Source organism: Rhinolophus ferrumequinum, chromosome 10 (genome assembly GCF_004115265.2).
Source record: "Rhinolophus ferrumequinum isolate MPI-CBG mRhiFer1 chromosome 10, mRhiFer1_v1.p, whole genome shotgun sequence".
Classification (NCBI taxonomy): Eukaryota; Metazoa; Chordata; class Mammalia; order Chiroptera; family Rhinolophidae; genus Rhinolophus; species Rhinolophus ferrumequinum.
In genome coordinates this window covers 30435199-30448054 of record NC_046293.1, presented here as the reverse complement: position 1 = coordinate 30448054, position 12856 = coordinate 30435199, and the positions used below count along the sequence as shown (strand labels likewise).

The 12856-nt window shown below is 33.4% G+C and overlaps 1 protein-coding gene across 7 annotated transcripts in view; it reads left to right on the top strand.

Moving 5' to 3' along the window:
- LMO3 (LIM domain only 3) overlaps nt 1-11102 on the top strand; it is a 183114-nt gene extending 172012 nt beyond the window's left edge. For all 7 annotated transcript variants that reach the window (XM_033118679.1, XM_033118676.1, XM_033118680.1 and 4 more), the window contains 2 exons: nt 483-608; nt 8187-11102. In XM_033118679.1, the coding sequence (XP_032974570.1) occupies nt 483-608; nt 8187-8292 (232 nt within the window). In that variant the 3' untranslated portion in view covers nt 8293-11102. The remainder of the gene's footprint in view (nt 1-482; nt 609-8186) is intronic.
- The last annotated feature ends 1754 nt before the right edge of the window (nt 11103-12856 follow it).

Here is a 12856-nt window from a genome sequence, read left to right as displayed (position 1 = left end):
ATGTTTTTTGACTATTTAAATGGTTTGTTCATAAATGTTCTTTTAATAATAACGGCAAACCTTTTAGTAACTAGATGTCAAAAAAACAGTGAGTCATTCAAATGGGGGTTTTTTTCCCAACTGAAATGTTTAATATGTGGCAGTAAGAGCGACTCACGGTGCTTTACATATTTACTGCGTATTCTAACAAGTAAAAGATTTTTGCTATGAATTTGTTGGCTTCTGTTTGTGTAAGCTTCCCAGTGTATTTGTTGTCTTTTCCTTTTCTTCTCAAACACGATGTGATTCTCATCAAGAAAGGTCAACTGAGTAGATATCACCGAAGAATGTTTATTTATATACACCTAGGATAAAACTCACTTGAGTACATCATGGGGCATTGTGTAGCAATAGCTTTACAAAGTGTATTCGTGTCTTCTCTGGTCACCATCTCAGATTTGCCTGTAAGATTTTGAAAAAAAAAAAAATGTTTCTCGTCATAGGCTCTTCGGTGTGACGGGGAACTGCGCTGCCTGCAGTAAGCTCATCCCTGCCTTTGAGATGGTGATGCGTGCCAAGGACAATGTGTACCACCTGGACTGCTTTGCGTGTCAGCTTTGTAACCAGAGGTACGCACGCAGCTTTCCTTTTGGCTTCTCAAAAACGGCAAAAGTCTCTTTGCTGGCTCTTTATTTAATAGGTGGGAATTATATTCGTACACTTTACTTAGGGCAATTTAATCTCAGCATTTTTTAATTTTCTGCAAACGTTTATTCGGTACCAGAAACAAACCACTGAGCAGGGTCTTAAAGCTACACTTCTACTTGGAAGACATGCATCCTGTCACAGGATGTAATAAGAAATGGAAACATGTCTATAAACTTTGAGGCTTCTCAGTATTCATTCTTTTCTCTGTTGTTTTTCTGTCTTTTAAAATGTAGGTTTAACGTATATTTATTTTTTTTGTACTACTTCTGTGCGCAAATTTGCCCTGAGGCAAAGAGACAGGAATTTGTAGCAGACAGTGCATATTCATCTTACTTTTCATATTTATGGTTGCCCTAGCTCTTGATTTCTTATCTTGAATTTTAACTTTGTTTTATATGTACTTTTAAAGTTGCTTCAAGTTTCTTTGAGGCTGGATATAGCTAATAAACTGTTATCAGCCGTGGAGAGGTAACATTGGAGAATGGAAAGAGTATTGTATAGGGAAGCTAAAAACCTAAATCTAATCTAGACTTTGCCCCAACAATATTAGCTCTCTGGATCTCCGTTCTCTCATTTATAATATAAGGGAGCTGGATTAGTCAATCTCAGAGAATTCTTTCATCTCAAAGTATTATGACTTCATCCTATTTTTTCCTTATTGAAAGTTATAACTTTTATTTCCAGTGGGAACCATGCACTACTGGTGCCTGTTTTATGTGACAAATGCAGAGGATATTAGAATATTAAAAAGTACCTATCATTAATTTCAAAAATTAGTATACTTGATGGATTTTAATGAAAATAAATCCCGTGTGAGTGTGAAAACACCTGGACGTATTATATAATCAGTAAATATTAGTTGTGTCAAGTTCTCAGTTATTATAATTTGCTCTATTTTACTGTTCAATGTGGCATCTTCTTATGAGGCCCTGTAGAGTAGTAGAAAGAATATGATGTTTACAGTGAGAACTGGATTCAGATTCCAACCAAGTCACAGATTAGCTGGGTAACTTCACCTCTGTAATTTTTGTTTCCACACTCTTAAAATAAAGACACTAATGCCTATTTTGCAGATTTTGAAAATTAAATGAAATAATTTATATTAAGTATCAGGAACATAATAGGTTCTCAAAAATGAGTTCTTTTACCTTGATATTTATGATTTACTTTTACGAAATCATATTTCACTAACTTGGTTTTTGCACAAGATGTATATCTCAATAATGTTTCCTGCTGAATGTAGATATTCAGAATGTGGCTCAGTATACTTTGCAATATATAATTTACTCGGGAAATAGTTCAAGAAGTCATCTCACATCATCTTGAGTCTTCCCAACAAATGCTTGAAATCAACGTAGTTTAATTCAGTCTGTGGTGACATTTAACCAAACATAAATTGGCAAATGCACGTGTTGTTTATTGTAAGGATAGGGATAAACAAATATCAATATCCACATATCCATATAGACACATTGATATGCATGTGTCCATGTATACGTATACATTTTAAAAGTGTATTAGTAGTAAATTTAAAATGCTTGTTTACTTGTCACATTGATCCACCATAGCATCCACTAACAATACAGTTATCTTTATGCAATAATAACATTTACTGCTTTTCTACTTATAAGAGTTTATATATTCATAGTAAAAAACTGAGAAAATACAAAGGGATAGAGAATAACATCGCCTCATGTCTCACTATTCTGTGAATATTTCACATATAAGAATGTGAAAATATTTTAACATTCTGGTGTGTAGCCAGCCATACACGTTTTCATACATATATGACAAATGATACATACCATGTTTCCCGGAAAATAAGACCTAGCCAGACAATCAGCTCTAAGGTGTCTTTTGGAGCAAAAATTAATATAAGACCTGGTGTTATTTTACTATAATATAAGACTAGGTAATATAATATAATATAATACCGGGTCTTATATTAATTTTTGCTCCAAAAGACGCATTAGAGCTGATTGTCTGGCTAGGTCTTATTTTCCGGGAAACACGGTAGCGTATACTTTATATTATATCCCCCTTTAAGCAGCTTAAAGGAAAGTAACAGGGAAGAATCCTAATGTTTGATATTTGGACTTCTTTATTTAATGTAGTGTGCCATTTTACCTGCCTTTAAAAATTATTTTAAGATACTGTAAGTTTTCTTATGTTTAGTTTTATGGATAGAGCTTCATATATGAAATCATCAATATGTAGCTTATTTCTTCCAAGTTTTTGTATTATCAGTGTAATACGGACTTGATAAACAAACAAATACTGAAACTGGTCAGGATCAATTCACAAGAGCAAACATTAATTATATAATGTATATAACAGTTTAAAGGCTTATATTATATATTGCAAAATGCTCTCCAGAAAAGTTTTACTGATCATTCTCACACCAGAAATGTAAAAACTATGCATTCCCTCACATTCACTCTAACACTGGGACTTATTTAAAAACAAATCACCTTATGGGATGAAAGATGGTATCTCATTATAATTTTTAATTAGCATTCATTTGTTTACTAGCGGCCCTTTGCTATTTTTTTCTTTTAGAGAACTGCCTGTTTATGTCCTTTGTCCATTCTTCTAGTAGGGCAGGGTTACCTATTTTATTCATGTTCTACACAGAAAATTAAAACATCATTCAAGTGCTAAACCCAGCCTACACTCTATTATGATGCAAAGTAATTGTAGGTTGTTAATGCTATTTACAAATCGTATATCACTTTTATTTCACCATTGAAATAAAAAGTTGCACTCACAATTAACTCCATTTCCTCAGTAGAACCCAGTCAAGTAAGACAAACACTCCTAAATTTTGACTCTGAAACTGTTCACACTCTTCTTGCTGCAACATACTATTCTAGAATCATTATTAAAAGACCTAATATATTTCTGTGTTCGCTCCATTTATTACATGCCATAATGGGACTGCATATCTTAGTGCTGGTTATGCACAATTAGCACTTAGTTATTGTCTTGTCACTTCAGCCCCTACAAGACAAACTTCTTTAATGCAAGAAGTCAGCTAATCTTCATCAGCCAAGCAAAGCAGACAAATTTTGTTACTCAATACAGAAGGTTTTCAATAAAGGAGATTCTGCTTTTACTTTGACATTTTCTTGGGAAGTCTTCTCTAATAAAGCCATATGCCATAAGAGACTATGCTTTCAGTAGCCAAATAATTGTCATAGTATTGCACCTTTTCAAGGGAAACACAAGATGAATAGGTAATTTATAGGCACTTTCCCTTAAGCAAACTTTATTGACATCTGAAATTGTGGTATTATACATGCTTATGAATTTTATTTAGCAGTCATTTCATCTTAACTTTTAAATCAAAATATCATTAATATCAGTATTTCTGAATGTTTTAAAAAGTAGTAGCAATAATCACCTTCAGAAATGGTCCCTTGTAATACATTCTGCCCTTATTAGAGCGGTATGGCTAAAAATGTGAGCCCTGAATTAAAAATCAAAGTCTTTTTATTATGAAAGGAAATCAGAGGCAGGTTATTTGGAGTGTCTTGTATAATAACTTGAATCTCCTTCAGAATTGGAAAATTCTGTGTAATAGGTTAATTTCTTAAAGGCGAATAAGCCCCTCCCCCTTAGAAAAGTCTGTAAAACCAAACAATGGTTTATAAGAAAAAGAAAAGACATGCTTCTTTGTAATAAAGTTGCCTTGAATATGTAGACTTGTAGACGTTTCATTTTCTTTTATTAAAGAATAAAAGCACTGTTTTAGGCTCTGTGGGAACAGAGGGGATACAATCTAGTTTTTTTCCTAGAGACAGGACATCAAATCCTCACAGGAGCCTATAATCGATGCTAAACAGATCCGTACCAAGGCAGGAGAGGCGGGTCCTTAGAAGTCTTAGGGAAGCATCACAGGCTTGATGTGTTGCATTTTAAAAAAAGAACTTTCTAGGATATATATTTTTGGGATATAGGAAGTGTGTCTGGTGGGGAGTAGGGGAGATGAGGAAGCCAGGAAAAGTGAGGAAAAGGCTCCCCAGACAGATGGAGCAGCATGTACGGCATGGAGGTGTGACAGCATCTATTATGTTCAGGAAATAAAAAATCTCTCAGTGTGCTCAGAGATTAAATGGGGAGTTTGGTAGGGATATGGAAGCATGAGGAATGGAGAGAGGAACAGGAAATGAAATTGTAAAGGTAGGAAGTCAGTGGTTGGAAACCATAATGAATGCAAATTTAAATTACTCCATTTAAAATACCTTTGCTATTTAAAGCTGTTTGATTCTGGAATAAATCTATCTTAACCAATACTTACTGACAACCCACCTCAACTGATAGTACAAATTATGGTGATATTCCAAAAGTTTCAAAAGAAATATAACTCATGGTCATTTACCTCAGCACTGCTGCCCGGATTGGGACACCTGTTACAGATTCATGAGAAAATTTGAAATGCCAAAGTCAATGATACACTAATAATCATGCGCTTTGGGAAAGCTCAGAATGAGTTAATGTGGGCAGGGAACACTGGTGGAAGGAATGTAAACTAAAGAATTTTAGAATTTAAATAGATGGGAAAAAAGGGGCGGGGATAATATATTGCACATATAACTTGAAACAACCTTGAATGCTATGGTTAAGAGCAGATTATTCCTCACCCATGCTCTGTTTCATCTTGAACTTTAAATTGAAATGCACATAAAACATACTTTATTCAGTTGACAATATAGTAGCAACAAAATATTCATGTAGGAATCTTTTAGATGAATTCCCCTTGTATTACCAACATCTCAATGAATGGAGGGCAGACTTTTTTAAGTTATGAAAAGGAATAATAGTAATACAAAAAAACCTGTATAACTTTGTAGCCTCATACTTTACTGACTCCAGGTAAAAGCATGGGTCTTCAATCCAAAGAGACCTGGTACCTTTCTTTGCTCTACCCCATACCTTCTGACTGTAAAACCTTGGGCAGATTTTTTTTTAATTCTGGGAGGAAGCCTTAGGTTTTTCATCTGAAAAAGGCAGTGATAATATCTATGTTCTAAATTGAATAGAAGTAGTAGTGTGATCATATATGTACACACTTAGCGTTAGCCCATGCTAGGTACTTTCTAAAAGGTGGCTACTTTAATTACCTACCATCCAAACAATAAGGTAAGGCTTTACATACTTCATTTCTACTCCTTACCACAAACTTATAAAAGTGACTGATGTGACAAATAAGAAAAACTGAAGTTTCCTCTTACCCTCATCAGTGGAAAGTTGATATTTGAACATTGTTTGTTGCAATGTGCCTCTCTACCTTTCATTTGTTATTATTTAACACCCTTACAATCCAGCAATGTAGATGTTTTATCTTACCCAAAGAGAACTTTAATAATTCAAAGAAAGTATGAAATGTACCTTATATTTTGCACTGGGTAGGTGAAAGCAGTAGGGCTCAGACCTAGATCCTCAGGCTCTTGGTTCAGTGCTTTTCTCACTATAATTATCCTGAATTTATTAATCTACAAATAAAAATTATCTAAATTATAAGGCCTCTGAAGGTTAGAATAACATGCCATGGCATGACAAAAAGAAAACATGTTTTTATTTGATATCAAATAGAATTTTGGGGATTATTAAAAAGTTATGTTGAAAAATTAAAGTAAAATTTTAGACAATATAGAGTTGAAAGTATTTCCAGTTTAGCTGATTTGGGGGAAAAAAAGATTTTTAAATCTTTTAAAAAAATATCAGCTGGAACACAAGAGTGTTTTATTGAACATATTTATTTTTGATGTGAAATTTTATTATTAGCTTCCTAGTTCCATTTTAATAGTAATATAAATTGAAAATTTTGAACCGTAATTAAATACGTTCTACCTGCTATTTTATATAACCTCACAGAAGATGAGGTCCTATTTGGCTAGTCCGTCTGTACAACAAAAGAAATACTTCCTTTTATTCAACATATCTTCGTATCAAGATTATCTGTAAAAACTGGTTTATTCAAACACCACTTTTTAAGCACAATGTTTAAAGTTTATAGTTTGCAACCAATAAAAAGAAGATGTACTTAAAGTCCAAACTTGAATGTTCATTGTATCCAATAGCCTTGACCACAAATAACTAACTGTAGGATTTCAAGATCGGGACATAGTCTGTACTTTCAATCAACATCATCAGCAGGCAGTAATCTTGAGGAAGAAAAGTAAATTCCACAAATAAACAGACCAATCTTCTTTAAGAGGAAAGCTAATTCTTTTCAATCTACTTTTTTTTATTACACTATTTCCCCCTCTATCTACTTAGCTAGAATAAGGATAAATTTCCAAAGCTACCCAGTTGGAAAATAAATAGGTTCACTGTTTGTCTAGCATTCCAATCTTTGCAAATGTAAATCAGTCCAACTGCTCCTCATTTAAACTTTCAACTTCACAAAACATTAAAGGGTGGCTTTCACTACGCAATTTAATCTATCCACTAAGATTTCTGCTTGAACATCATTCGAAATTGACTATCTGATACAGAGCGACCACTATCAAAGGTCGGTGAGGTCAACTTGTATAATTACGAGTAGTTTTACTGGGTCAACTCTACCAGACACTGCTGTTTGAAGGTTAAATTGTTACAATTAAAAATATATACAGATCTCCCCAGAGTTACTTTATTGTTAAATGTACCGGAAACAGCACAAGCATTTATTTCTGACCTTAATTGTGTCCAAAGTGTCACCACTGGGAAATTATATAAAAAGAGCACTTATTAAAACCATTACAGTCTTGCACGTTTAACAATGTTTTACAGAATAAAATAATAATTAGCTACTGGAAACTAGTTTCTTTATCACATTGATATTAGGAAGTTTGTTCAGGTTTTACTCCCTTTGGTTTCACTAGAAGTGCTCTAAGAAATGACATTTACTATTTTACAGTTGGTGAAATTGCCACAAACAAAGGAATACGGCCCAGCATCAGAGTCTGGTGCTAAAACAAATTTCATTTCAGAACAATCTCTTCCAAATTACTAGAATTTAATCACATTTTTAATAACAGAATAAAAGGAAGCTTTAAATGGGAAGCTTTAAAATGGGCTATTTTCTAATCGTTTGATTCATTTAATGCCTTTTCCTTTTTTTATAAAGTGGATAAATGGCCAATGATGAAATCTTCCATAATCACTGCAGTGAAATATTATTATCATTCTTTCTTATTTTAATGAGTGTATATATAGATCAGTTCTTTTTTTCTTTCCAATGTGGTAGAAAAAAAAATCACCTTTGCTGCCCTACGTGTTTTTCTCGATGTTCCTATGATTTTCATATATAAAAGTAGAATTTCAAATCTTGTGTGCACTGTTTCATTAAATGACCTAAATGGTTTAGTGTTGACAATAATGACAACTTTGTAAGCCAAGCTTTCAAATTCAGGGAATTACCATGTGAAATCATTATTAGGAAAAGAAATCTTCAAATCTATGGGTCTGAGTGAAATGGTCTTAACACATTTTATTTTTAAAAATATTTTCAGGTTTTGTGTTGGAGACAAATTTTTCCTAAAGAATAACATGATCCTTTGCCAGACGGACTACGAGGAAGGTTTAATGAAAGAAGGTTATGCACCCCAGGTTCGCTGATCTATCAACATCGCCCCATTAAGAATACAAAGCACTACATTCTTTTATCTTTTTTGCTCCACATGTATATAAGAATTGACACAGGAACCTACTGAATAGCGTAGATATAGGAAAGCAGGATGGTTATATGGAATAAAAGGCGGACTGCATCTGTATGTAGTGAAATTGCCCCAGTTCAGAGTTGAATGTTTATTATTAAAGAAAAAAGTAATGTACATATTGCTGGATTTTTTTGCTTGCTATTCGTTTTTGTGTCACTTGGCATGAGATGTTTATTTTGGACTATTGTATATAATGTATTGTAATATTTGAAGCACAAATGTAATACAGTTTTATTGTGTTACCATTTGTGTTCTGTTTGCTTCTTTGTATTGTTGCATTTAGTACAATCAGTGTTTAAACTTACTGTATATTTATGCTTTCTGTATCTACCAGCTATTTTAAATGAGCTGTAACTTTCTAGTAAAAAACTGAAGAGCAAATCTCACAAATGATACACATATAGATAAAGCAAGTCTATCAACATTAAAAATACTAAAAAATAAAGACACACACAAAGCATTTTAGCAACATCCACTATTATTGCCACTATGATTTAGAGTCTATCAGTGTTCTCATTATAACCCCCTATTTTCAGGGGGTTAAGATCAGCTTTAAAAAATGCATAAAAATTTCATCTTAAAGCACTTTCATTTTATACCAACGTGAAAAGTGCCATTTTTAGAATAACTTTAAAGCTTAACAGTTATCCTTTTAATATCCTTTGTGTGTGTGCGTGTGTGTGTTTGTGTGTGTGTGTGTGTGTATGTGTGTGTGTGCTCTTTACCTATATAATGGCTTTGTTTTTATTGTTTATTTTTTTCAGCCATTCACCCCTTATGTGAACTAGTGCCTTTGGGTATCATGTAAGTTTTTTCCAAAGGGTTACTTTAAAAAGTGTTACCACAATTATGAGATAATTTTAAAATGATAAATTAAATTTCTTATATAAATTTTGCCCCGATCTCTCCTTAAGAGCTAAGGGTTTAATAACTATGGCTTGATAAATTTCTGGCACTAAAAGGATTTGAGTATGAATCTACTGAAACCATACTAATGCACACTGAAGCTATGATATTTGAGTAGTGAGGTTACTTTTGATCAGAGCAACATAGAGCTCATAGAATCTTCTAGAAGAAACAAAGGGATTGATAAAAAGCTGAGAACTGGTGATTATATATTTTTCTGTATTTACCTGCCACTTATTTTAATGTTTAAAAGTGAACACTTTCAAAGTTTGACATGTCTTACTCTATTGCTTTCTTTAAGTAATTACCCACTCAGAATACATCCCATTTAGGCTGAAATTTGTCATTCCATTTTTTTTCAAGGTGAAATATTCTCTTACCTACATGATAGCTGATAAAGAAGAAAATTCTCTGACATAAATTATGGAGACTGATTATTTAAATTACAATTTAAGAAATTAAAATGAGTCAATAATTCCCTTTTCTGGGTTGCTCACATTTTGCTTCTGTTCCTTGTAATAGAACTACTTTTCAACAGATCTAATTCCGTATAGACACAATGAAGCACATTTTTACTAGAGCAAATTTAGTGCTGTGGTTTTTCTTTTCTTTTTTCTTGATCACTTGTACAGGAAACAATATTTCCCACTATTTGCATACATATGTTGTCCTGTCAATATATATGCATTGCAGATGAATATTAAATGTGGTACCTAAATTCTTGGTTTGGGGCCAAAATATTAAGCTGCAAATAATGCTGGTGTGAATTTGAGTTGTTTTAAAACAAAGCTTTATTATGGACATGCATGTGAATCTGCATATTGCCTCTCATTTTTAAGAAAATGATTCTGTGAAAAGTGAATGATACGTATTTTTACAAATGCTTCATGGTTAAGAGTGTTCAAGTCACGTGTCCCCCAAATTTGAGATACACTGAAAAAAGAATTTCAAAAATAGCTATTTAGGGCCCATAAGATAACTAGTATTTTAGCCTGAGAGCCTTACATTGATTTCATGGAAAGACTTGCATAGCCAAAACCAAAACCCAAACCAAAACAAAACAAATGGGTCAGGGTAGGGGGGAGATAGTGAGAAGTGGTTTTCATAACACTGTTGCCCTGCTATCCCCACTAAGAGTTGCTTGAGATTCATGTGGATGTATAATTTTAATTGTCAGTATCTTTTTCAAATGATCTTCTAAAGGTTTAAATGGTTTTTGCATATGTTAAGATCAATATGTCAAAATACCTGTAAACTGGGAACAAAATGTTCAACTGTTCAATTGTTCTTGCCACCCAAAGACTAAACAACGTTTTTACTGCCTTTTCTTTTGCTTAATACTTCAAGAATTGTTATGCTTTTCCTACAAACAAAATTACCCAGATTAAAGATTAAGGCCTTAATCTCTTTAGATTATCTTTAATCTCTATGGAAATTGTGAAACAAAACAGAGAAAGGCCATTTTATAGTTAATTGCCCATAAATCGTAGCATTTTTGACCTGAAGTACTAAGCTGTCTCGACTATTCAAAGTCCCTGAATTGTTGTCAATTTCCCTCTTTGTGTTGTGCAGCCCTGATGTCACTTAGCTTGTTAACGGATGCCTCCAGTAGGACACCTCCAATGGAGCTTTGATTTCTCAAGCAGGGAGAGCTCCCTTCCTAACATGCATCTTATATAGGCTGCCTCTGATGAAGGACCAGGCACCTTCCAGTCCACCAGAATGCTGGCTGAGTTTAAAAGCTGACCTGTGTTTGTAATTTCACTTTCATCTTGCTTAATAAATATCTGCTGGATTCTTTCATTCATTTTTTATATTTGGATTTATGTTTTTAATAAAAGGGGTATTACACTATTTGATTGCTCTTAATTGGCAAAATCTAAGATGATATCTAGAACACATACCTTAAGTTCATAAAAAAGGAATAAATTATGTAAGGACATTTACTTTCAAAAGGTAAATCATAAGCATAGGAAAAGTACCTCTCAAATGCCTTCTCCAAAGGTTATATTTAGGATCTATGAGCTAGGCAGTTTACTGCTATTTACGTTTGTGGGGAAAATAAAACTGTCAAAAATGAAGGTGGCAATTACTGTGTATAATTTTGCACGTATTTACAAATTTTAAGTGATCTTTCTGAAAGCAACTGTGTTGTCAGACTAAATTTCAAGTTTCCTCTTTTCTGTATAATGAATGAAAACAAAAACTCAACTAACTCCTACAGGTAGAAGGAAGAGATGGTGTGCCTTACCTGAAACAGGGTGCTGAAAATTATATCTGTAGTAAAACATACTGTACACAAGTGGTTTTCTTTTAACTATCACTTTAGGCAAACCAACCACTGAATAGTCACTTAAATAATTTCATAGAAATGATACAGGCCAAACATGCTTAATGTTCACTTCAGTAAGTTGCAAAAACAATCTGCATGTTTAGTGTAATAGGCTATTAGCACAGACTACAGTCTTAGCAAAAGCCATTTGATTATGCTTTTCCTTAAAAACACAATAGTGGATATTTCTTAAATATGATTTTCATGCAATTTAAGGTAATCAAAAGCAAAGTTTTAATATAGTCATGATTTCAACTGACATTTATTGAGAACCTACTGTGTGACAGGCCTTCCCCTGAGCACTCAGCCTCCTGTTAGACAGACTTAGGATACTTCAGACATCACATGACTTTTAGGTGTCTTTGCACTGGTTTGTACTCATCTCAAACCTACTAATAATGAGCACACAAAAGCAAATACAATCTTCTACCTATTCAGCAAGTCATTGGTATGAAAGCCCCAGAAAATATCTCAAGTAATCAATGTGTTCAGAGAATTATCGCACACAAATTACTCATTAACTCAATAGCCCATAATATAAAAGAGCAACAATTAATTAATGAGTCACCCTCAGATCACAATAGAGCTCTGTTGAAACAGCCGTTATAAATGGAGCTGCCTTTCTTCATTGTTTGCAATTGGCCCATTATTTGGCTGAAACCAGTGTCATATTTAATACATGCCTGTAGGTGATTGTGTGATTAGTATCATAAATGAAGAATTCAGAAAGCTGACTGCATATAAGACCTTAAAAATGGTCAGAAAAATAAAGAGAACTCACGTTTTTACTATAGCTTCACTTGAAGTCAAGCTATTAGAAGGGTATTAGCTATCTAAATGGTACACTTCTACATTTAAATCAAGATGTAAGACGTCCGTGTTGAACATTATAAGGATTAGCTGCTAAAACACTTAAAAGTAAATTTTACAGTACTTTAGAATACATATAATTTAATTTCAGTAACTTTTCACAAAGACTAAAAAGGCATGACCAGTTTTGCAACCAGTTTTGTACCCAAGAAGGACAGTTTTGCTTTCAGTGCGCCTGGTTGGGGCGGCAGTGGGGGGATTGACAGCAATAGGGGAAGAGATTAAAAGAAATACCAAATACTACATGCAAAGTCACCAACTAGTTTCCCAACTATCTTGGTAAATGGCATTCCAATAAGCTTATAGAATAATTATAAGAATTCCCTTAGGTAAGTCAGAAACATCTGTTGTTAAC